We start from the raw sequence: 27,054 nt of genomic DNA on the forward strand, positions 1-27,054 counted from the left end.
TATTGTCACTTTATCAATAGCCACCTTTATTATCTACAGGATACCTCTAAACTTGATCAGGAAAGTCCAAAATAAATCCAATATATTTCAACGGTTTGAAAAACCTGCAGTTATTTCATGGGTTTAAGGAGCCGCATAAAGTAGAACTCATCTGTATTATCCTGTAAGAGGAAAAATCAATGCGTATGTTTTTGTTGTACTAACCTAACTCTTTGAAGACATCAGGACAGAGGGAGGAGAAACCAAAGTACAGTAATTTCACTTCCTGCTCGAATGCTTTTTTTTTTTAAGCGTTGCATTCATAGTGACTTATTTGAAAAATGCAGTTTAATTGTAGAAGGTTGTCTGCTTCCTTCACACAACAAAATTACTAAAGCCTTTTGGTGGTGGTGGTGTGTTGTTTTTTTCTTTTTCATCTTATTTTTCATGTGCATGGTTTCTGTTTGACAGGTGCTAGATAAAAATTGTGGCTGGGATGAGAGAGACTACTTTAGAAAAAGGGGTTGGATGTTTTTGTTTATTTGTTTAGGAGATTCTGCCAAAGTACCTTCAAGCCAAGGAAGAAATCACCAGTTTGCATATTGCTGTGTTTGCTGTGGTCTCCCCAAGTCTTCTTCTGAGCCCTGATGGGTTCTCTGTCTGTTATAAAACAGCTGAATGAATGACAAGAATATTGGCAAGCTCTGCGGCTTGTTTTTCATGCCTAGCCTGTTGGGTACCTCTGATTGAGTTTGTGAGCTTTCCTAAGTAAACCTAGAGGGGTTTATTTGTCAGAGCTGGGATCTCTTGTGAACAGTTCACTAAAGATTTGGTGAAGATGCACATGTAGAAAAATGTAGCGGTTTTATTGCCGGCTTTTGTTCAGCGGAAACAAGCAAATAGAGCGTTTTTAAAGGGCATCTCTGGTGTCAGTAGGAAATGCTGAATTTTAGCTCTGGTTGGCATGCACCAGACATCTTCAGAAGTTGGTATGATTCTGCGAGTCCAGAGGGCAGAGCTTATAGAGGCGTTAATGTTACAGGACTAATTGGGGATCCTGGGTGCCCTGTTAAAGTAACCCTTGTCATCATTTATGCTAAAGATGATACCCTCCTGGCAGTTTGCCACAGTACAGTTCAGATGCATCTGCTTTTAACCCTTTTCCGTTTATCACTGGAAGTCTGACAGTGCGCTGCATAAACACCTTGAGGACTACAGCACTCTGTGATTTCAGTTTCTAGAAACCTCTTTTCTAACGGTGTGGCCTGGGCTTATCAATCATCTGGCTACTGAGTTACTGCGTTGGATTAAAGTAAATAAAGAGAGAACACGTGAAATCTATGCAGATTCCTTTATCCTAGTATGTCCTGATGAGACCAGTTTCCTTTTGTTTCTCTCATTTTTATCCCATTTGCTACAGCAAAGGTTGTTCATTTTAAAGACGTGTGATTACGGTGATATCTTTTTAGTCAGGTAGATCAAATGAGTAGCCATAACAATAAATCTTATTTATCTACATTATGCACCTATTGAAATCATATATTATGAGCATCAGTTTGGTTAAGTTTTGTGTTTCTCTTATGGAACCGTTCAAGTAAATATCTTTAAAAAGGAAGAAAATGCTAATGATTTTGTGGCCAAAGATAATTTGTTTGGACACAAACAGGGGAAGTTTAATATTACCAAAAGCATGTGGGGAGCACACAGGTGGGTTCTTCTGAAGATGATGATAGTGAGTTACGTTTGCACATTGCGTATCACTCACAGCAAATCAGACCAGACACTTGGTTCTCTCTTGTCACCATTATTATTTGTTCAAAAAGGTAATTCTGCGTTCACTGATTTTGGAAAATGCACTGTTAAAATTAAAGCAGAGCCCGAGTTACCTTAGGACCAAGTTCACATTCTATTTAAATATTTCTCCTACAACTTTAAAAAAATAAAAGAATGTATATGTTTGTGTGTGGGTGCCTGTATTTCTGTGCCCTGTCTGCCTTGGAAACGCAGTCTCCCCTTCTCTCACTGTTGCGAGGATTTATTTTCATGGCTTAGTTTTTCCTCCCCCCAGACTGTATTTCTGAAGATTGTTGCTTTGCGTCTCTTTTTCTCTGTCTCTTTGATAGGAACCATGCTTCCAGTTTTCTGCGTGGTGGAACATTATGAAAACGCCATTGAATATGATTGCAAGGAGGAGCATGCGGAATTTGTGTTGGTGAGAAAGGATATGCTTTTCAACCAGCTGATAGAAATGGCTTTGCTGTCTCTGGGTTATTCGCATAGCTCTGCTGCCCAGGCCAAAGGTAAATACTGCATATGTGGGCTTGGAAACATTGCTTGGCATCCTTTGTTTACCTTGCAGAGAAAGCACTGAATATTTTTATTCAAAGGACTGTAGCCTGTGTATTACATTGGTTCCTTATAGACTGGGGCTTTAAAAAATTGGCTTAATTCAGTTTGGTTTAGTTAACACACATTTTGCTCATGTGGAATGTCGAGGTAGATTTTTTTTTTAAATTACTTCAGCTGAATCATTAGTATGCTTATTGACCTTAATAATCTGCTCCACTGAGGACCCACAAGGAAGTGAGGAGCGTATTTGAGCAGATGGACTGTTGAGAGTCAATTTGCATTTATGACTGAATATCTAGTTCTGTTTCTTTTATTCTGTTTCTGATGGTTTTATGGGCTGTAAAGTATTTTTCAATGCTGATTCCCATTGCAATAGAGAATCTTATCTAAATCGTAAAGCCATTTAGAACTGGTTCAGCTATGTCTTATTAGAACTTCCTGTTAGGTTAGGAAAATGTGGCCTATACATAGATTTTATTGATGGGGTTTTATTTCCAAAATAATAAACAACCCTACAGTCATTTACATAATTTCACAATTTGGAAAGCTTAGCTGTGAATATTTTCATTGACCTGCCTTTTAGAGGGAAGGGAATCATTCAAACAGAAATAACAATATTGCTTGTGGTGGGGGCAATGAAAAAAAACCTCCTTCTACTAGATAGGTTATCTGAGGGGTAAAATATTTAGTGACATATTCTCTTTATCCGTAATAGGGCTAATCCAGGTTGGAAAGTGGAATCCAGTTCCACTGTCTTATGTGACAGATGCCCCTGATGCCACGGTAGCAGATATGCTTCAAGACGTGTATCATGTGGTCACACTGAAAATTCAGTTACACAGGTGAGTCAGGACAGCAATTCTAGGGCAAGACATCCTTCTTACCTGATCTTTGAAATAAAGCTTCTCTGGTCAACCTTCAGTTTTTATTTACTCTGTGTTTCAGAAAGGTTAATCAAATTGGTTTTGTTACCTTCTGCTTTATTTTCCTAACTTCAATGTATAATTTAAAAGCAACTTTTCCCCCCAAATTTATAGGTTTGTGCAGGTTATCGAAAGATAAGACTTTTTATATTTAGTCAATTAAATGATGCATTACAAGAAGGCATTTTACATAAAGTTTACTTAAGAGAAAAATATTTTTGCATATCATGAACACTGCCATCTGTGTACATTTTGTGAAAGAATGCCTTCTTCACTATTGCTGCGATCTTATTTATTTATATATTTTTTACCATTTTAATTCGTAAGAACAGAGTCATGAAAGGAAAACGGTTAATACGTTAATGCTTTTCACGGTGGCTCGTGAGAAAGCAGTACACCTTAAATTGTCTTCCCAAGCGCATCAGAGCAGGAAGGTAGAAGTAACATGAAAAAATAGCCACCACAGGCAGCTGATGTATAATTCATGCATCGATACAGCAGATGTGTTGTATAAAGTAATTAACTAATCGGAACAATCAGGAGACCGAGAGCAATCTCCAGATGCATCTGTTTGATGCGCAAAATGAAATCTGTCTGTCTTAAAGGAATGTTCTGCAGCGGGATGCAATCTTGTAATAATCCCCTTTCTAATCTATGTCTCAAATAGTTGCCCCAAACTAGAAGACTTGCCTCCCGAACAATGGTCGCACACCACAGTAAGGAATGCTCTGAAGGACTTACTGAAAGATATGAATCAGAGTTCGTTGGCCAAGGAGTGCCCCCTTTCACAGGTACTTAGCATAGCATGTAATAAATAATAAGACAACATGGGCAGCCCTGATTTGAGGTTTGATGGGGCTCCATAGTTTACAGCAACTGGTATCTGAAGCAAGAACCTGCCAAAAATGCAAAGTGACTTGACCACTGGTGACTTTTAAAAATATGCCTGATTCATTCTGAACAGAGCCCTTACACTTTTTCTCCCTTGGGGAAAAGAGCGAAGGAAAAACAGCTCAGCAGAAGACTACACCAGCTTTTTTTTAGATTTCTCTTCCAAGTGCTCTGAGCATGGAAGCTCCGTTCTCATTACTGCCCTTATTTAAGAAGGTGTTCAAGGTGGTAAGACTTCCCAGAACCTTCGGTCATGTGAATGGCAGTGTAAGCGTTAACATGCAAAACTTCACCATGCTACCTGAAGAAAATAAGAGGACAGTTTTTGGATACTTTGTTCATTACCAAAAAAAAGAAGAGAAAGCATTTAGTAAAAATAATTATAAAAATAAGGAGTCTCTTCCTGGTAATTAAAGGTTGAATAGTTATTGTTTGTCAGGATTTTGTCAGCAGTTTCGTGGCATTTGTTTACCGTTTTGTTTTGTTTTGTTTTTTAGTGGAATCTTAATTTTTCCTCTTAGATGCCTGTCATACTATTAGGGGTTTTTGAAATGAGGCAAAGATTTATTATTATTGTACTTGATTTTTTAGAATGAATTTTGGTGGAGGGTAACTAAAACTAGATAGAGACTGCTTCTGCTTTTACATTTAAAACCAAATGTCATTGTTGATAATGCTCAGCTGATTTCACATAAAAAAGAAAGGGTGCTGGGAACCTGGGCCTGCTTGTGTGGTCACTGCATAAAGGTGTTATATTGCCATCCCTCAGTGCCCAAACCCAGTGTACAGTCATTCCGTCATCTAGTATAATTGAAGCGCTGGTCTACCTTGATTTTTACTAAATTTTCTGTTTTTCTTTTAATTCAAGTTTAAAATGTAATCATGAATGTTAGTCTGTCAGTCATTTGAACTTGAACCGTATTAACTCTGCTGTGAACATTTGTACAACTGAGGTATTCTCAAAATGTATTTCTAATATGATGCTCGTGAAGATACTGGGTACCTTTGGAAGGAAGCTCATGGTCTTTGTGCTACTGTTTCGTGGGAACTTCGTGCGTTTCAGGTTTGCTGCATTTCAACCCATCAGCTTTGCTTTGATATTTGTTAGCAATTATAGGAATGAAGCATAAAGTTGATAATTAATGATGGCTTTCTGTATTCATTTAAGGTAAGCTATAGCTGCAAGTACAATATTCTCTGTATTGTTGAGTGTCCATTTCTTGAAATTCAGAGCAGACTCTTTTTATTTTAGCTTATCTTCTTCTATCCTCCCTCTTTCACTTTTGGAGTAAGGAGAATGTGAATTTATAACCATTGAATACAAGTAATTTAAATTAATTAAACACAGTTAAATCAATAGGATGATATAATGAAGCAGGTGACTCTTACCTCTGGGACTTTGGGTTTTGCACACAACTCCAGATAATATGTCAGTTGGTTACTAGCATTTGAAAATTTGAAATGTCCTAGAAAAAAAATATATACATATTTCTTTTTATTTTACTCAGAATTAAAATATTTATAAACATACAGTATAGGAATCTCATGCATCTTCATGTTACTAAATGCCTCATTGATTTTGGAAGTAAATTCAGGCAAAGATTTAAGGCATCTACTGTGAGCTGGAGAAGAGGATGCTTGTACAAGTATTTATTGATACAGGCAGTGAGAAATAATTGTTAAATGACATCAACATTCAGCCAATAACCTCCACCTCACTGTAGCTTATAAATATAATTGTGAATTTACTTAATGTTATCATGGGAAATGAATTGAATACAGACAATTATAACGTTAAACAGAATGACAAAATGAAATTCGGGACGTGGTTTTGGAGTCATACGTTGGTGAATTTCTGTAGAGAGGCCTTCAGAAGAACACGTGGCCCTAGGTAGCTGGAGACAGCGCTGTAATCATTAAGTGGTCAAACTAGGCTGTAACTGCACCATCGGTTGTAATCAGAATCTTCCTTTCTTTAAAAAAATTTTTTGAAAAAATTATGCATAGTTTAGCTGTGGCAGCAAATATTTGAAATTAATTTAATATTTAATATTATGAAAAAAATGCAACCTGTTCTTTAAATGGAGTTATTTTATATTCTGCTGCATCATCTTCTCTTTCCTTCTCTAGAATGAATCCATGAATCTGATACTCAATTCAGAATGTTTTAATTATGAACTATTTTTCATTTGCTTCTTTCTTAAAAGAAATGCAGGCACTCTAAGGCCTAAGCCCAAAATACATGCTGAGCTTAGTAAAACTACTCTTTCTTTCCTCTTTGGTGAGAATTGGTGACGAAGATGCTATGGTGAAAAATGCCTAGCAAATAAATACTGCCTCAATCTTGTACAAAATGGGACCTAACACCAAGACAAGCTAAGTGTTAAGATTTTGTTTCCCTTCTGCAGAGTTTTGATTCATTCCCTTGAGAACTCTTAACATACAATTCAGCATACCCATTTTGCTGTACATTAAGACGTGGTTTTGTTTAATATGATAAAATACCCCAGTAGTGAGTATGGCTATAGGATCCCTTGATAATATGCTTAGCCGAATATTCACCCTGTAGGCAAGTAGACTCCCTTTATAGAGTAGAGACCGGGGGACCAGGAGCAGGAAGTCACCAGGAATTTGCCTGGGGTGTCTGACAAGTGTCACCTCCAACGCTTTTAGGAGGATTGTCCCACACTTACCAAGCCAGATGTCCAGTTTGGACTTGGAATCTTAGAACTAGATGATGTTATCCTTCCCACACTTTGGACAGGTGAAGGAGCCAGTGTCCCTAGAGGTTAAAGTCGAAATGCTGATTAGTGATGGACCCAAAAGTCCTTTCTCAATGATAAATTTTAAAGTAAGTATAGATTTAAAAATGAATACTTATATTTTGGTACAATAATGTTTTCTTTGATAATATTTGCGAGGTTTTCTCCAGCTGCAGAAATTCTGTAAGTGTGCATGTGGTTTGATTTATAACTCATGCTTTTATTTCTGCTAATGCTTTCCTATCATAAATCTGCCCAAATAGATTGACATCCATTTATTAAACTTTTTATACCATGTGTTTGTTTATTTTTGTGAAACGGTCTAAGACATAAGAAACAGTTAGCTTATTATAGATCTGAAGTTGGGCATTTTGTTGTTACTCTTGCTTTTTTCAGTGGATGTGGTTAGATAAGTTGGGTGTGGTATTCTGACCTGCAGGTAAGGAGGAAACAATAAGTCTGATTTGGGGACAAGAAAGCCTGTGGTCATGAGAACTTTGAAAGTATGGATTTGGGAGGTAAATTGAGATTTTTAAAAAAGTAAACGGTTTGATTTACAATAAGACGTTTCATTTTGATTTTCATTTTCCCTAAAGTTTTAGAAATTAAACTTAAACACTGGATAAATATATATACATTTGATACAAGGATAGATTGATTTTGTTAAAGGTACCGTAAGTAAAGGGTCAGTTCTTACTTCTATCAGCTTAACATCTTCCTTCTAAAAATGTTTAGGTCAGATATTCCTGAGAGATTTTAATCTGACATGTGCGTTTTTACCAGTCCTTCCCACCATATGCATGCACACATGTGCACACACACTCACACATTGCAACTTTCACATTTTTAAGGTACTGGATCATTTTCTGTTGTATTTCTTACCTGGGGAAAAGTAGCTTCAAGCCCAAATCCTACATAAAGTGAGAATTGTCATTTTTGTTTTCAAATAGCAAAAGATATGTAGAATTAATTTAAATTTGAACATTCTGTTTAGAAGTAATATTGAGAAAAATGATTTTTTTTTTTTTCCTGACAGCATGTAAGGATCTAATATATGTCAGACTGTTTTGTTAGGTACTGGCAAAACAGATAAACAAAGAAATTGCTCTGCCCTCTTGAAGCTTAGCATTTAACCATGCTGATTCTCTAAAACTTGACAGGCATTTCCAGAGACATTTAATAAACCTCTGTGTTCAGTTGATTTTCAGTCTGTCTTATACATAGCGCTGGAGCAACAGTGTAAAAATCCCTATCAGTTATGCTATATGTATATTTTTTTAACTGTGCTTTGTGTTATTTTTTCATAATTTTTAGACTGAAATGACCTTTCTGAAGTTTTTAATAGACATTAATAATGACATTCTCTCAAGAGACTATCCAGCATCGGTGTTCATATATTTCATGTGAGACCTATGAAATTTATTCACATGTTCACATACTGATTCATCCAAAAATATGTATTGACAGTCTGCTGTGTGACAGGACCCTATTTCCTGTGTAGTAATAAGGGTGACACATCTTAATAGTTGAAGTAATAATAGTTAACTTTCATTTAGTGCTTTTGATGTATCAAGAGCACATCTGTCACGCGAAGGGGTGGATGGTTTTATATTCCCATCTTCGGTTGAGGAACCTGAGGCATGGAATGTTGAAATGAGCGGCCCTGGTTCCATAGCTGGTAAAAGTAGGGGGCAGGAATTCATCATACCCATAGCTTGTGAGCTTCACCAGGTATCCTTCGTGGTCACGTATATAGATAAAGGACTGTTTTTTTTTAATGCCTTTGTCAAATTAATTTGATGTGTTTTATGAAATACTTAGAGTTCTCTGAAGTACTGATAACTACTTACAGTTTTCCAATTCTCACTACTGAAATTTTTCTTTAACATATCTGTTTTGTTTTTGTACCTTTGATTTAGTGTTTGGTACATTGACTTGCTCTCAAAGTACCATTGTTTCAGGCCCCTAATTACGAGAAGGCGATTTAGACCACAGGGCCTGACTTCTGGGATCATCTGGTTTGGGGGAGGTTCCAAAAGATTTGAATGTAACAGCTCTGTGGCAGTCACTTCTCTCCCCACTCCTCTCACATCCCTCAGGATCAGTAGGTATAATTGAGCTAATAGCCCTTTGTTTTGAACCCCAAGACGACGTTAGGCATTTGCATTAGAAACAGTGGGCGGTTGAATCTCTCAGTCTATTTGAAAGTGCAGACCTTACTCATCCACTGGCCTCATATGATGGACGAGGCTATAACTGGAAGTTCCATTTAAAAATAGAAAGTTTCCTGTTTGAGATGTACTTGTAGGGTTTTGTACTGGCCCCTTCCTATGATAATATTATAAATCTTGTTGTTAAATATCATGTGTTTTGGGGAAAAGCTCCATGTAGGCTTTTCTTTCCTTTTTTAAATTACAAAACTTTTCCCATTCCTTACCCTCCTGACTGTGGAAATCTGAGGTTATGAATATCTGCTTTGCCAGGCACTGAAGTGCTTGATACTAATTGGATTTTATTACCACTTTCACAATTGTATTAATGGCAAGATCCATAAAGGAAATGGTCAACCGATCTTATATGAGTAGTTGTGTGAATTGCTAAACTTACATCAGATAATTTTTTCTGCCTCGTGTTTTGAACCAGTTATTACTTTATTCTAGTTCCTCTTTCAACTTAGACAGTGGTATATCTGCTCTGTGTTAATATTATAGTATATGGAATCTACCATAAAAGTATCCTCCAAATTGCAAGTTTTCCTTTTTTAATCTCATATGTCAGGCTCATTTGTAGCCGGTTTAGATAGATAAGGATTTCACTGTAGCTTGATGTTAGTTCTCTGTAACCTTTCAGATATATTAATCAAAAAAGCCAAACTTAATAAAGCATCTAGCTTAAAATGGGTTCATCTGAAATATTGTACAGCCACTGTCTTTTCACAATAGTAAAACATAAAAGAGTTTAAGCCGTGCCAATTTAGCGTGCTTAACACTGTGTAAGTACTTCATTTTCACTTAATAGATTTTTACCTATGCTTTGTTTTAGCTCTGAACAGGTTTCCTTTGACCTCAGAATCACTAATGCAAGGAAAATTACCATATCGTGAGATCATTTCCCCTATTTTTTCTGATTTGCAGAATAATAAATCCTGCCAAGGCTTAGGGGGGCACACACGGCCTGAGGGAAAGCCTATTCACTGCTATTTTCTAATTGTCTTTTTAAAAAGTTAACCAAATCATGCTAATTAATCTGATTTCCGTGCTAAAACAGAGCTAGTTTTAGAGTGCTTTTTGAGTGTCTTTTTTCACAATTACTACTTAAATTTCAAGTTGGGCTCTATCTGGATTTGCCTTTTAAATCTGCTTTATTTCATGTCAGATTTGGGCCCCAAACAAACTCATAAACGAACAAATAAAAACCCCTAAATTCAGAATCAGAATCATCAAAACAAAACAGATACACGCACCCAATTTTTCCCTCTTTCATTGGAAACTGCTTGATCATAACGTGCTCTGAGTATAAAAAACATAAGAGAGCCTTTAACATAACAGGAGAGAGCAGCGTCAGCCCGGCTCTGCAGCTCGTTGCCAATTGAAGTAAGGAACGCTCTGGCTGTTGGGACTTTTAAATCTAGACTTAAAAGTTATTTGTTCTGTTTAGCATTTTTAAAATGATTCTATTAGGAATTGTTTGTGCTTCAGTTTTAATTTTAACTCATAATGATTGTAAAGCACCCTGGGATGCTTGCATGAAGGGTGCTACAGAAATGTAGAATTGTATTGTGTTCTAATATGCAGTGTTATTATGGGGTGCTAGTTTCCTCATGGACAATTCATAGGTTGCAGAATTCCTCATTGTAGTGAAGGTGGCTGACTTTCATTGTCTTTTTTTCTTTCTCTCATTCTTACTCTAAAACTTTATCCTCCTTAGTCATCATCTTTTTCTTTACTTTCCTCTTTTTAAAGAAGTTTATCTTGTATTGCAATATTTTCCCATAAAAATGCTAATCTAATTTACTTTACTCTGAGGGGTTAAAGATGCAAACCAGGCGATATGTTGAAAGTTGAGAAAGATTAAAGCTTTAATTTCTAGGACTATTTGAGATCACATTCTTATCTAGACAAGACAGGGTACTCATCATTGGGTACCACCCACTGTCCTCGGCTTGTCCCGTTTTGCTGTCAATCCAGCATTTGTTCCCAAGCAGTTCAGAAATGTGGAGCTAACCGAAACAAGTATTAACTTTATGCAGCATCACAAAAGTATTTTCCAGAATGTATTGAAACTCCTGGTTTATGTTAACATAGGACAGAGCTTGATCTCGTTTTCTTTTTATTTCTTAATGGAATTATTTCTTTTAATATATTTCTTCACCAACTTGGTTCTGTCACTTTTTATGTGAGTCTTTGGTGTCATCGCTCTTTGCTATCACTTTAATTAGTAAGCTGGTGGCTTTCCTTACATAGGCATCAAGAATGGAGCCCTGTGAGTTTGGGTGAGTCTCCATGCCTCAATTTCCTCATCTGTAAAGTAGGAAGGGAAGAGTGTCAATTTTCAGGATTGTTAGGACATTTAGAACAGTCCTCAGTTCTAAAGTATGTGATAACTTTAGTTTTTCTAAAAGGTGGGATTGAGAGATGAAATCACACTTGGTGGGTACTGTGTGCTCTAAGAGACTTTGCTGCTACATGGAAGATTTTGATTTTGACGCAAGCTTCACTTATGGAAACAACCAAGAGCTTTTCCTTTGTGAAACAATGAAAGGAATGGGTTATAACTCATTCTCACCTTTAAGGGACACTTTTAGCACCATTCTTAGAGTCATTGTAAAGTTCCGATGTATTCTAAAATGGAAGTGGGGGAGACCCAAATGTGTTTAAGTAAGCACATTTGTAAGTTAAGCAATATGATACTTCAGACTGGACAGTGTGAAAGAAGATAAAGATGCCTCATGGGACTGTCGTCTGGATGTGAGTTTTTCCCAATATCCTTTCCTTTTACACTCCTCACCCCGACTCCCCACACTCCCCACACTCAAGGCTCTGTCCAACCTTTATGCACCCATTGTAGCACTTTCCACATTGTTCTGAAATTATCTGTGGACTAACTAGGCTCTCAGTGTACACTAATTGACTGCCACAAAGGGTCTAAATTTTATTCATCATCACAATCCTAGATCCTGGCACACAGTAGGATCTCAGGAATATTTGTTAAACTGAAACAGCCTTATACGATTTTCACCATGTTAATTTCATGAACCAGTAAACTGTCAGTAATTTTATTAGTAGTAATTTATAGATACTTGTATCTGTGGTATCCTACCTTACAAAATATTTTTCCTATTAGATTTAATTCTGAACTTTTAATTTACCTAACCAAAAGCAAATTACTTCTGAAGTTTTGTCTGAGAAAACCTACTGATATTTGAAGCCGTCCCATATTTTTACTTATATTGTCATGTTCTTGAATATATGTTTGTAAGCAGAACAATAGTCTTGGGGAGTATATGGGACCCAGAGATCTGAAAAAATGCTATAAAAGACCTAATTAAATGTCACTATTAAGCACAATCTTTAACACCATATTTCTAGGCACATTTAAAATTTTTCTTCTGTAATCGAACATATATTTCTGTGTGGCTAATACTTTTTATTTTGTCTCAGTTGTGTTATATTTGAGAGCCACACTTTTTTACTATTAGTTCCATTTGTCCATTTCTCATATTTGAAAATAAAGAGGGAAAATTTCAATAACAGAGTCAAATGATTTATACACGAATATGCTGATGCCATGAACATGGAAATGTTAACAGTCAGCACCACCCCTTGTTAGCTCACAAGGTCCATCCCTCAGTAGATGTTCTAAAGACCACATTTGGCATTGGAGACTCTGTTTAGGACTATAAACACACAATTTGTAAAAGTCAGCTGTATAAAGGTCCAGAATCACCTGAATTTAGAGAGAGCTGCAAGTGTAGATAAGTGTTCAGCCATTCCAGAGTGGGCCTCAGGGACTTGGTTTGTCCACCCTTCTGCATGAGCACCAGCTCAACCTGGAGCACACACCTCCACTGATGGACGGGGCTCATTATTTCATCAAGTACAACCCGTCCAGCACATTTCTACCATTTCACCATAACTCCTAAAGAGGTGATTACCGGTATATGGCATTTTTCTGAACCGTGAAGCATTTTCGTAATGTTGATAGAGATGAGCCAGATTAATTTGATTTTTCTCTATGACGTAATCCAGAGGCAACATTGGTTTATATTTATCTAGTAGACATGGGAAGTCTTGTCTAACAGCTGACAATATCTAGTAAAACACATAAATCAAGGACGTGATTTAGCCCTTAGTCTCCTGTGAAATCTTGGATCAGATCTGAGTGAGGTCCACAGACCTGGCAGTGGGCTTCCAAGGGTGTGTGCAGACCCTGAAGTTATGTCACTTTTGGGAGTATCTGTGGGGAGAGCTTTCATAGGTTTCATGAGATTCCCAAAGAGAGTTCTGTACTCCATAAAAAGCTAAAGGCCAGACTGTCCTTTCTCCCTAATTTTTAGGCATTTTGGCTTAAAATCTAATAGTGTTCATGTCAAAAGAGGATATAAAATCTGTGAAGAGTTACAGAGCCTAGTTCTAGTATTTACTTTTGGAAAAATGGATTGTTCAAACTACTTTAGTTCTTTTTTTCACTCTGTGGCTGAAAGTTTTTTAATATGCTCTATTTAGGACCTCTGGAACTTAACACAAATTTGCTATCTTTTTTCTGCTATTTCTAAGCACATATGCTAGAAATTTTAATCTCCATAGAGGATGGGAGATTTCACGACACAGCGCCATCAGAGAAAGTAAGCAAACATTCCCCAAATATGCAAGTTTGTACAGAGTGCTTAAGATTTAGAATCTTAGGACACGATTTTTGCTATAAAACCAAACTCATTGAATTTAGATTTATCTAATGGAAAACTTGTGAAAATTCTATTTGGAGAAGCACAATGTTTAACTTAATAACGATGAGTATATTTTTAATAATCATATTATAAGCAAGATACCAAGGGGCTTTAACCCTCCTAAAATTATTTTTAAAACTGTAGACGGAGATGTTTGCACAGTGAGTGCCTGCGAATGGATGGTGTGTGTGATAACTGAATTTTCTGTAGTCACTGACAGAGACCCTGTAGGACCTCTGTTTGAGAAGACAGAGGGATTTCATCGAATCTTAAAGCTGTTAGGAGGGACCTTGGAGATTGTCTAGTTCAATTCCCTTCATATTTCAGATGAGCAAACGTAAGCCTCTATGTGCAGTTAATTTGAAATATTACATACCCTTAGTAATAATACACCTTTTAACAAATGTTTTCCAGTTTAAACTCTTTACTGACATATTCAGTTGGTTGGAGTAAGGTTTCAGTGTGTAGTGAGAAAGAGCTAGATAGGTACTTATGCAAAAGGACAGAACAGAGAATCTGGTTAAAAGATATTATGTGGACCTTACATAAAATTACTTATGTGGCAAAGCCATATGAACTGTGAACCAACATTTTCTGTAAAAATTATGAATTGGATATTTAAATAATTAATTAAAATTTCTGTGATTTGAAATGATCACATTTTCCTCTTTAGGAAATGTAATAAGAAAATTCGAATTGGATGTGTTCTCTTGGTGCTTCGTTTTGTATTCCTTTGGAGCTCTGTTCTGAGTTTCCACTTTTAGCGCGGTACAAGGGTTACTTTGTGTGAAGATGTCGTTTTCAGGCACTGGGATCGATCAAGATGGCAAGAGCCATAACTATGACAACTGGAGTTTAAGTAAAATTTAGGAGTGACTAGTCTCTTCTCAACAAATTGAGATTCCGAATATGCCCCAGTTGTATCTCCCAAGAGGATAGCTTAGAAAGCAATAGAGGATCCAGAGGGAAAGATTTGGGAAACATAAGCTAACATGCACAAACAGAATATTACACTTAGAAATCCTGCCATTTGCTTCTCAGAAATTGAAGCCCATTTCCCTTCATTCCCGCCCCCAAATACCAGATGGGGACTACCTGTTAATTTTCAGCAAATTCGTTCCATGTCACCATCTCATATGATGCCTTTTAGAGCTTGTTTGTAGTTTTTGATATCCTTTGGGACTAAAAGAAAACCCCATTTCCTGAGAATCCCTATTAAAATTGTATTTGAATGTGGAGTTGATTCATTTGATCTGAAATTAAACTTTGACCTTTGAATTTTCCACACACATATAAGACTGCTGTAAAAATTCAGGCCATAGGCAGACAGGACATGAAAAAAGGAGGGAGACATCAGAATGTATGAAGCTGCACTCCTCAAAAAATAAAAATGTAGAAGAATAGAGAGCCAGCAGTTTGACAGATTGTTCAGTAAATGCTCATTTTATTGAAAATTATAAAAAGGTGCTTAATGCCTCTGTGCCATTAATACAATACATAAAAAGGTTACTGTCAAGATTAGTGTTGCAGTCTTGAAAATTAACTGTAGGCCTCTATGCATCACTCTGCATTGACTGAGAAGTTAAAGGTTTCTGTATATACATTTTGCCTGTGCAGACATTTATTTCAGAAAATAATTATTTTAGACTTTATGCCAAAGACATTAGCAGTGATGTGCTTTCATTTAAAACATGGACATAACAGATACATATTACAGACAAGGTAGGCCATGAAAATCGCCTTATAGAATTAAACCTGTGCAAGATTATTTCCATTACTGTCTCTCTAGAGTATTCCAATTCAAAACATACATTTCTTCCTACAGAAAAAGATATTCAGATTCCTTAGTTGAAATTAATTAGCATTCAGAAACCAGATAGCATGTTTTTGGGTATTCATGAGATCTCTGTTTGAAAAAAATGTTTTTAACTTGTAGAAATGTGTTGCAACACACAGATGGGAAGAAAAAGAAAAAAAAAAATCTCTTTAGCAAGCACTGTGTGTAAAAGGAATATTACATTTTGCACGCTCCTGATTGCTCTGTGTAAACAGTTTTTGACATCTGTCTTTATAGTTTTCGAGGAGAGGAAGACTTTGTTAAAAGAATCATTTTTATACAGCAGTCACCATTTTAGTCTTGCTTTACCTGTATTATGAAAGCAGATGGTCTGCATGTCTTTTGAATATTTATAACTATCAAAAACAATCTCTTGCTATTCACCCTTAGGCTTATGAGATGTCAGGACTGTTCTGGTTGAAAAAAATCATCTTGGGTGTTTACAGAAAGAGGATTACATTAAGCTGAAATGACTATACATTTTCCAGTTTAATATTTGTCCATCAGCTGTTTAATCGTATTTAGATAATTGTGTAAATAAGATGGGTAGCCTTTGCCCTCTCTGTTGATGGAGCCTGAAAGCTTTAAACATGGGTGAACCACCATTTTGGAGATGCTCTTGCTACCTCCTCCCACCTAAGTTAAACCATCCACAAGTCTTTAGTAAGTTTGGATCATGATATCACAGTCCTGTTAAAAAAAAAAAAAAAAATTGTGCACGGAAAGCCAGAATGGAGATCACATGAAATGCTAGGGAGCTGCTGGCTTCCGGGACAGGCTGTTTAGTTTATTAGAGTATATTGTAATATGCAAATATGGTACAGTACTCAATTACCCTTTAAAGATGGCATGGCTTTCTCTTTATTCTCCATGAGAATGAAGAGCTGGGAGGGTATTTTGGAAAACTTTTGGTATAGTGGGGGTTAACTGTTTTTTGACTGGAAGCTGAGCAATCAGAGATAACAGATTTTGCTGTGGTTGGTTGATTTGGCAGAAAAGCATGAACAGTTTTGGTTTAAATGATTGAATAACCTGATTAGCATTGTTTTGGGGTGGGTTTTTTTGTTGTTGTTAAAGGCACAACAAAGCAATTTTAAGGGTAATCAGATCCCTGGCTCTCCCCAGTTGACGAACCTTTTCCCAGAAGGCCTCACCTCTCCCGAATCCTCTTCCTTGGCTACTGAGATGACCAAGGAGAAAAATAAAACTGTCTGCCTTCAGTGTCTAAGTGTGTTATAAATACATACCTCAGTGTGTGTCATATTCTAGCAGAGGTTTGAAAGAATATAATATTTTGAAAAATTGTGTAACCTCAACCAATTCCTTGTGGGTTTTTTGCTGTTTTTTTGATTTTCAAATTTGGAGATCTGCTGTATCTTAGAGCAAAGGTTCAGAATGTTCTAACTGTGTCGAAGTCAGGCTTTAGAAAAATTCCATCCTTACCTTTTCACAATTAGAAAGGTTATAAATAATGTATTTGGCTGAAAAGGAAGCTCAGCCTGTGGCAGATGGTATCATTCTAGAGTACTGGGGTTTCTGTGAAGATGGCATTCTTTCAGATCGGAACTTCAGCAGACTCTCAGAAAGAACCGAGGCTCCTCATAGCGAGTAGACATGTGCTTTATGGATCTTAGAAAAGCTTACAACTTGGCTCCTAGGATGAGAATATTGTGTCACACTGGGGTTATGAGACCCACAGCCAATTTCTGCCGACTTTCAAATTGTATTTCCCGACGCTGAAAGCTGTGGCCTATTCATTGGTCGGTGTCCTGTGTAGCGTTTGAACTTGGCATTTAAACCGAGCGAGTTTTGTCAGCCTGATTGTTTTATTCTCTGAACATTGATGTTTTACACAGACTGGCCACTGAATAGGAAAACTTGCAATACGAGTTGTGCCTTTTTCAGAGTGCTTTGGGGAGCTCATATAAATAGACACCAAGAGAAAACTGGAGTAACATAACCACCGAGCATTGCGACTTCCGAGACATCTGTGAAAAACCTGGGAAGGGATCTCTTGCAAATTAATGAACGAAGGTTCTTCAAACTATGAGTTCTATCATGACAGCTAAAAGTAATAGATTTAAAAGATTCATGTGACAGTTAAGCTGCCATTACCTTTGACCTTTAAGAACAAAAAAGAGAGGAGGATTTTCTGGTAGCCTACAGTAATGGCTTATTTCAGTGATCTTTTATTGATCACCTGACATGTGCACAGCCCTGTGATGAGTCCAGGCTGCATGGAGATAAGACTCAAGGCTCAGAGCCTAGTAGAAAATAAAGAGCATGACCAGTGCTATAGTGGTGCTCTGTGTGGGATGTCTGGGAAGTCAGGAAAGGCCTCCCAGAAGCGGAGATACCCCTGAAATACATCCTGAGATGAGCAGCTGTTACCTAGAGGTGGGAGGGGGCATGGTTCAAACATCTAAATCACGGAAGTGCTATGTGTCTTCCTGATGTTAGCTACCAGGTGCAGGCCGGCTTCAGAAGATACCACCACATTGGAATATTGCAAGTGGAAATATATTTTTTCCTTGGTGTTTTCCCTTCTTATCACTTGAGTCGACTGGTAACTTAATAATTTAATTAGTATATTCCTCGTTCTTTGCAAGAAAATTTGACTTAAAATATATCATTTAAAAATTTTATCTGATACGTTTCTGTTAATTAAAAGCATAGTCTTTCGACTGATCTGAAATGTGATCGTATAATAAAAGCCCAATGAGGAAGAGGAGGCAGAGAGTTGTTATAGTAAAATTAATATCTCTTAAGTCCATCCTTCGTTTGCCCAGCCTCTGTGCTAATTGCATCATATTCATTATTTTATTTATTGTCTGTCGAAGGGTAGATAGCATGTCTCTTCAGGTCATTATTTTTCTAGTGACCTGCCCAGTGCTTGGCACACAGTAGGAGTTCAGTAAATATATACTGAATGAATGCAAGAAAATGCCTTAACATAAGAACGGATTCTCAAAACAGCCCCCTGAGCTGAGTGCTGCTCTCGTTCCCATTTAGCATGGGGAACTGCGATAGAGTAGTCAATTAATTTGATTAAGGTCACACTACCAGTGTGTGACACATCTTGGACTTGAATGCAGATTTAGGTGATTCTGTTTCATCAAATGAACATTTAGTGTATATTTAATAAATGCCAGGCATTTGGACTGGAAAATAATATGGAGCCCCAGACCTGGAGGAACTCACAGCTTTGTGTAATCTTTTTAAACCAATATCTCCTTTTGATTGACATAAGAATCCCAAGCCTCTCTCCTTAAAAACATGGGTCTTGGTCTTCCCCCTATATATCCCCACCACCTAGGAAAATATTACCAATTTTGACCCTCAGTTATTTGTATTATCAAAACAATAGGTGTTTCTTTATGATTTTCCAAATTTAGGGTTATAGTAGTGAATCTGATCCTTCAAAAGCTATGTGTGCCACGATATTCTGAAATCTCACCTGCCCTTGAAACTCACTAGTCTAGTCAGATGCTCTACCTAAGCCTTCAATCGGGATTTTACTACAAGAAAAAAAGAAAACAGAAACCTCTTTCAGTGGCTGCATGAGCAATTTAATTGTAGAGATTACTATGTGTTGTTCCAATAAAAATAGAGGTGACCCCAAGTTACCTGAGTTATGGAATATTCCCCAGGCCCCTAAAAGCACAGGAAGAGAGAGAATCTAAAAAGTTGCTTTGGTATGTGTCATAACCTGTGGATTAGGCTTTCGATTGGTGTCTTGCTTAGGCTAATATTTACGTTAATCAGAGTTCCCTGAGCACGTACCTCTTGACAGAGTAGAAGGCGCCCAGAAAGTCACTTAAGGACAGAGCCTACCAATGTAGGGTTAAACATGGGCAGAGGGAAGCTTCGATGATCCTGCACATATGGATATTATTTTCCACATATGGATAATATCTGCATAGCACTATTACATATGGGCTCTAGTTTTATAAAAATATTGCAGACTTTTTTTTCAGAAAGTATGTATTCTTCTTCCTTTTTTCCCCCCATATATTTTTTTCATTGTTGTCATACTGAATCACAGTGAATCAAAATGATCTGTTTATGTATCTGTCTTCCTAATAGCTGGTAAACTTCTTGTAGGCAGAGGCTGTGTCTTATCCATCTTTGTGTCCCTAGTATTAGGCACATAGTAGGTATGCAGCAAAGAGCAAATTTCATATATAGAACTATTAGCAACTAAAGTAAACTGGATGTTTGTCAAAAACCTCAGCAAAATATAGATATTCCATATATTTCTGAAAATTAAGACATAAACTGCATCTAAGACTTATATGCACTATTATATTAACATTTAAGCAACTGCCAGAATGTCTAAGTATAAGAGTAATAATTTTTTAAAAATTAACCAAAGTGGAAGAACATCAACTGTCATCCATCTGCAGAATTACCATTATCCATCAGCAATCTCAGTAGTTTTATTAGTGTCTGTCTGTATTGATCCATTATTAGAATAGAGTAAGTGTGATTGAAGCTGACGGATTGTTAACCGGATCAGGTAATCTTAGGGCTCTGGTTTTGGCAACCTTACTAAGTATCTTTTTGTGCTCTGGACCGAGGGAGGCTCTTAGTAAAATTGCAAGCTACTGGATTAATGGCAGAGCATCATGAGCGCATTAAGAGTATCTTTTTAGAGAAAATGTGAAAAGGACTATAAAGTAGAAAGTGTCAAAAAATATCACAGTGCCTCTTAGGAAAGATAGCTACGTTTTACATCAATAATGCCACTCTAGCTTATCCTTCACCAGAAGTTCTTCAAAGATCCCCAAGACTTACATATCACAGGAATGTGTGCATGTCACAAACTTAACACTGATAATGGATGTCAGGAGAATCAATAATAACCAAAAGAGCTTTAAATTAAAAGTAGCTTAAAGAAGGTAATGATATAAAAATACTTTTGTCCCCAAACTGGCTTTTCCCTCCCAAACACTGCTGCTTTCAGTGAACTATTTCACCACTGACCAGCTGAAGTCTGAGATGTAAGTTCTCATGTTTCCACACCTAGGAGTAGGGGATGGGTTGGGCTGCACAGTCTAATTATTCCTAAGACTCAGTTGGAAGTTAATTTAGCTGCTACTAGAGAATATGGGTGTTACGGTTAAAAATAACCATGAATTAAGTCACTGAAGTTGCCATAACCAAAATTTGCTGGGAAGAAAACACTTTTCTTTGTTGAAAATAAGTTAAAAAAAATAACTTCTAGTAATACATCAAAATCATTGTCTTTCTTCATTTTTATATGTTAAACTGTCAACTCTCTGTTTCTCAGGCTTTTATTAAAAAGCAGGATGAAGACAAATGACAAAATAGGTCATTTCTTTTCTGTGGTATCCTTGAGAAATTAGTAAGCATGAAAGGCATAGATTTAAAAATTTTTATGGTTAGTTTGAAATTCAGAACTCAAACTTTACTACAGATGAAGCTAGCAATCGCATTGCAGAATATTTTTTTTTCTTCTGATAGAGGATCTCTGTGAATAGTCCATTTTGTCCTTAAATGTGGTCCGTCAACCTTTGAACAGTGTTAATACACCTCCAGTTGAAACCCAAATAATAGGAGTGGAAGGTGTAAGTGGTGTTTCCCAAACGTTAACGTGCACACAGATCCCCTGAGATCTTGGTAAAATGCAGGTGCTGACTGACTAGGTCTGGGGTAGGGCCCAAGATTCTGCATTTCTAATAAGCTTCCAGGTGATGCCAGTATTGCTGGTCCCTGGGCCATACTTTGAGTAACAAAGATGTGGAGTATAGTCACTAAACCTCGAAGTTGCGTTTATTTGTGAATTGCAGTCCTAAAGTCTTCTTCACATATTTGGATTTGGTGGTATTGGTGAAAGTTTGTCAGCCCAGGAATAGATGACATTGATGGAGGTTCCATAAATACTAGAGCCAAGTCTGTGGATTTGATAGCTTTATACTGGTCTCAGTGGGCTGTTGCTTTCTACTTAAATAAGCATTTGATGATCTACTTAATGAATTTTCAGAAGTCGAGGCTTTAGGCTAAAGTATGAAACAAAAATGTGTTGGTACGCAGTTGATTTTAAAAAAAATACGTTTCCACAATTGAAATCATTGCTGTGTTCCATCTTGTGCCGCTATGTATTACAAATGTTTCCCCCCCTTTTCACGCAGAGTATGATTTCTTCCATTGTGAACAGCACTTACTATGCAAATGTCTCAGCAGCAAAATGTCAAGAATTTGGAAGGTGGTACAAACATTTCAAGAAGACAAAAGATATGATGGGTAAGCAAAAAACCTTTGCAGCAGTGGCTACATACCATTACGTGTCATTTGGGGGTTTATCAAAGTCACATCTAAAGCCAGGTCTTTTGATTGCCCAATTAGAGATCAATTTAGAATGTTTCCTTGAGGGTGGGGAGTGGGTATGAGTATAATGAGATAATTAAATTCAATAAATGTTTGTGTTTAAATCAGCCAAACTGACTTGGTTGTCAGACGTGCAGGAAATCGAGGCGTGAGGAGGGGAGCTGTCATTTTTTAACATCTCAGTGAAGCCCTAACCAGGTCTTGAATAACTAATATTAGCTGCGATTTCTCTCAGAGATAAATCATGCTTTTATGTTTTTTGTTTTTGTTTGAGAGAGAGAGAAATTGCCTGTTTTTGCACACAATTTTTCAGGAAATTAAATTGTATTTATAGTTTCCACAATTGAGATCAAGTGATTTTTATAGCTCTAATCGCCAGCCCCCTTAGATATGCACTTTGGTGAGCGTAGTCCTTTACCATCCATACCAGAAAAATCATTGCATCATTTCTAAACTTTTAATTCCAATATAGCATCCTATCTTAACACGGTAACTTTAGGTCAATATTTGTTACACAGGAAATACATTAAAATTATCTGCAGTGTACAATGACAGATAAAAGTTGTGTGTTGTACCTAAGCATTTAGATTATGACTTTTTCTCCCTACTGAGTTTGTTAGTGTTCACAAAAGCAAACACTGTGATTAAGGTTAATGTTTTAATTTCTATTAATGTTTTCTTTCACATACTTATACCTTCCAAATATATTTTAAAATAATATAGGAATGGGGGGTTTAATATGCATAGAATTATGCCCTATTGTAATTCTATTTCTGTTTACTTCTGTTACCTTCATTTAATAACAACAATAATAACTTTTCCTAAAGATTTTAAGAGACAAGAGAACGTGAATTTTGAGCATGTTTTAGCTTTTAATATTTGAAGAAAAACCATCCATCTACCAAAACAGATTCTTTGCCTTTTATAGCTTAGAGCTGTAATGAAGACAATGCATCATTTTTGGAATAATTGCTTGAATTACTATTCCCTGTGAATGGCCCACTTGGGCTGATTTCTCTAGTAGAAATGAAAGGTTTCCTCCCCAATTCTTAGTTATATTTTGCATATATCAGTGATTATAGCAATATGATAAGTTCCTCTAAATATAAAACCTGAATATCTAACGAAAAGAGAAATGATGATTAAAATCAAGCCGGAGTCTATACTGTGGTGTGCTATTTCGAAGGACTCACCTATTTACATACAGTGCCATGCTCAGCCCTCCAGTCAAGAGCATCAAACCAGTCTCCTTGAGACAGCAAAGCATTTGACACACTTAGAGCTGACTCTCAGCCAGTCCACATGAGGGATCTAGCCAAGGGAGAAGCATTCATCTTGGGTAGGCAGTAATAAATTGCAAAATCGTCACAGTATCACCATTGTGCCAGAACAACTCCCCGCCCCTTCCTTGAAAGACTGACTTTAGCATCTGGTGATAGTCATAGCTTCTTCAAGAAACATTTGGGTCTTAGCAACACTGGGTATACTGGCTTGCAATACAATAAATTATCTGCTTCATTCTAAAAAATATTTGCAGATACACCTGCCGCCCATGAAGGTTAAAATTAAATGAAACAAGCCATATAAGATATTCAGCACAGTGTTCAATAGGCAGTTATTATTACTTCTCATTATGACCACTTTCATTATTTATTATATTGGTTACTTCTTTATATTCATGGCTAGGTAAAAATTGAATGTAGATAACATTTATGTCATCTTTTTTGTTTTAAACCTTTTGCCTAGAGTAATAACAGTTAATATATATCATGAGAAAATGCTTGTGTATTTCTTTTTCCTTTAGTTGCATATGAGATCTTTCCTTAGCTCAGTTCATCTTTCTAGTTGTCGTTAAGCAAATGATGTTTTTCTAGAAGCTCTAGTTCTCCTAAACATTGCTTATAAGCCTTCTAGTGGTAATAAGTGAGAGTGAATAATAGTTTGATCCCAAAACTAGCTGCAGAGAATTTGAAAATAATTGATTTTATGCCTTAAACCTAAAGTACATTATAAAATTAGATCAGAAGTAGTGTCCCACTCTCAAAGTTTGTGGAATTGTGCATAAGAGGAAAATGAAGAGTTCCATCTTGAAAGTTTTTTGGTTTAATTGGATCTTCGATGTGCCCTGTGCCTACTGTCTCTATTTAGAAAATGATCAGAAATCTTTATCAATACCCATCATTGTTGGCTTAACATGATTTTACTTTTTGTCTACTTTAGTCGAAATGGATAGTCTTTCTGAACTATCCCAGCAAGGTGCCAACCATGTCAACTTTGGCCAGCAGCCGGTCCCAGGGAACACAGCCGAGCAGCCTCCGTCCCCCGCGCAGCTCTCCCATGGCAGCCAGCCCTCTGTCCGGACCCCTCTTCCGAACCTGCACCCTGGGCTTGTGTCAACGCCCATCAGTCCTCAATTGGTCAACCAGCAGCTGGTGATGGCTCAGCTGCTGAACCAGCAGTATGCAGTGAATAGACTTTTAGCCCAGCAGTCCTTAAACCAACAATACTTGAACCACCCTCCCCCTGTCAGTAGATCTATGAATAAGCCTTTGGAGCAACAGGTTTCAACCAACACAGAGGTGTCTTCCGAAATCTACCAGTGGGTACGTGATGAACTGAAACGAGCAGGAATCTCCCAGGCAGTATTTGCACGTGTGGCTTTTAACAGAACTCAGGTCAGTTTTGTTCTATTTAGATGTGGTTCTTGTATCTCTCTTTCTCTCTCCTTTTTTAGTCCCATCTGTACTAATCTTGATTCTTTTACTCTGTACTAACATTTTATCCTTCTCTTCCTGTGATCACGTTGTCTGTTCTTGTGGTGCCTACATTTTATCACTCCTTTCCCTATTATCCATCTCCTCGACCAAGCAAAAGCTGTGTACAGATTGATCCTGATTCAGGGGCCTTGAAAGAATAAATTAAATATCAAAATATTTCAAACTGGCGTTACCTATGATTTCACGTAATGGAATCATAGGCTCTTAGTAGAAGATGGAGAAAAGTTTGACGACTTGGTCAAGGCGGGATTTCAGGCTTCTTGCCTAACATCTTTTCCACGTTACTACCCATGTCAAACATGAGTATGTAAATATGCCCTATTGAAGGTCCTCTCCAACTTTTAAAAAAAAACATCTTGGGACTCAAGAGTAATTTCTGCCATTTAATTCTGAACAGCCATTTAGAAAAAAAAATATGGCTTATTAACATAAAATGTTTCTTAGCTTTGTCTTCTCCCCTCCTCACATTATTGTTAATGTTCTCCCAAACCTCATTCTCTAGACCAGAGATCAGCAAACCTTTTCTGCAATAGGCCAGATAGTAAATATTTTAGGCTTTGAGGGCCATAGGATCTCTGTCATATTGTAGAGGGCTAAGCAACCATAGACAATAAATGAATGGATGTGGTGTGGTGGTGTTTCAATAAAACTCTTTACAAAACAGGCCCTAGGCTAGATTTGGCCTGTGGGCCTTAGTGTCCAGAGATCTGCATATACCCCTGGTGCTCACACCTTTGTCCTCCTGGGAAAATTCCAGGGAAGATAGTATCAGCATGGAAGAAGTTTACAGGGACTTGGAGAAAGGGTAATATATAATAGAGAACGCTTAAGACAAAGGTATTTGAAAAGTTCTAAACAAATTGATTCCATTAAACTGTGAATGAGAGGATTTTTTTTTTCATTTCTTTTTTTGGAAACTAGTATGATATATATGGTGTTTATTCTTGGCCCAGGCACACTGAAAAAAAAAAAAGAAAAACCCAAAGAACGTGTAACTTTGATTAGAATGAGGACATTATGTCCTTTCGACTTTCTTGTTTTACCACTGTTCTTTCTTTTGTCAAAATTTTTTTTTTGGCCTGACTCATACTTTCCTTTCATATTTAAGTTGTTTTGTTTATTACATGATTATAAGAATAAAATTCTGGTACAAAAATAATCTAGCATTAATTCCTTGTTGGCAGAGTTTCCATACCTAGGAGAATCCCCGCTGTCTTATTTTTGGCTTGCCTTAACTGGATTGAGAGTGAGGAGGCCTGACAAAGCCCTTAACGCAGTGTTTGTTTTCAGTTTCTTTTCGTTTTTCATACATCATTTATCTATTTTTAAAAGGGTGGTTGCTGAAGGTTATGTCTCAGGTTAAAATCTTATGGTTTTAGCTGGTTCTATGTTTTTACAACTTAAGAAATGTGTTCATTATTAGCTGGTAAATTTAACATGGCACCTATATTCAGTTGGGAGGTAATTATTAAAAAAAAATAAGATGTGAATGCATGAATGAATCAAAAATCAACCTTCTAGATACTCGAGTCTATTTCTGGCAGCATTTTTTATTTTTGTAAATAGTGGTAACTGCCAGTAGTTCTCAGTACAGCCAAAGAATAGACAGGTCTCTACATAAAAGTTCACTAAAATGCTTGTTGAATTGAATTAAAGGCCCACAGACAAAGACACCCTTGACATAGACACGAATGACATACAGGTTTACTGAGAAGCATTTTAAAAATTGAGCAAATTGTTGTTTCTTAAGGCGCTAAGGAAAGTGTGTTTTATCTGGAGGAAGAATGACAAGAGAGTCCAGCTGAGAGACATAAGGGTGAGGTCAACACCCGTTGGTACAGTTTTCCTTCTCTTGGGTGATGATGTCACAGGCATTACTCTGAAGAGTTGACCGTTCGTTCTGCCTTTGGTTCTCACGTTGACAAATTCCGTGAATATCTATAGGATGTGTTACTGGAAAAAAGGCAGAATTCTCTCTTTATATACCATATTAATCTCTTTGAAAAGATAGTCATCTCTATGGTTAACATTAAAAACAATGACTTTATTTTTCTGAAGATGAGAGGAGAATGAAAGTACAGCTTGATACTGATCTCTATTAATAATAGCCAATTTAGAAAATCATTACCAAAAAATTATTAGGAGCCCTGGGTGATAGAGGGGTTTTATTTTAAGCCTTTATATCGGTAATTGCTACTCCTCAGTCGCAGTAGATATTGGGCCATATTCGAAGCTGTTT

The 27,054-nt window shown here is 36.9% G+C and overlaps 1 protein-coding gene across 7 annotated transcripts in view; it reads left to right on the forward strand.

Moving 5' to 3' along the window:
* Window positions 1-27,054, forward strand: part of SATB1 (SATB homeobox 1) — a 90,377-nt gene that overhangs the window by 19,741 nt on the left and 43,582 nt on the right. For all 7 annotated transcript variants that reach the window (XM_070577516.1, XM_070577519.1, XM_070577517.1 and 4 more), the window contains 5 exons: window positions 2,103-2,279; window positions 3,044-3,170; window positions 3,919-4,042; window positions 21,843-21,954; window positions 24,259-24,713. In XM_070577516.1, coding sequence (XP_070433617.1) covers window positions 2,103-2,279; window positions 3,044-3,170; window positions 3,919-4,042; window positions 21,843-21,954; window positions 24,259-24,713 — 995 coding nt within the window. The remainder of the gene's footprint in view (window positions 1-2,102; window positions 2,280-3,043; window positions 3,171-3,918; window positions 4,043-21,842; window positions 21,955-24,258; window positions 24,714-27,054) is intronic.

This window comes from Equus przewalskii, chromosome 15 (assembly GCF_037783145.1).
Source record: "Equus przewalskii isolate Varuska chromosome 15, EquPr2, whole genome shotgun sequence".
In the NCBI taxonomy this organism is placed as follows: domain Eukaryota; kingdom Metazoa; phylum Chordata; class Mammalia; order Perissodactyla; family Equidae; genus Equus; species Equus przewalskii.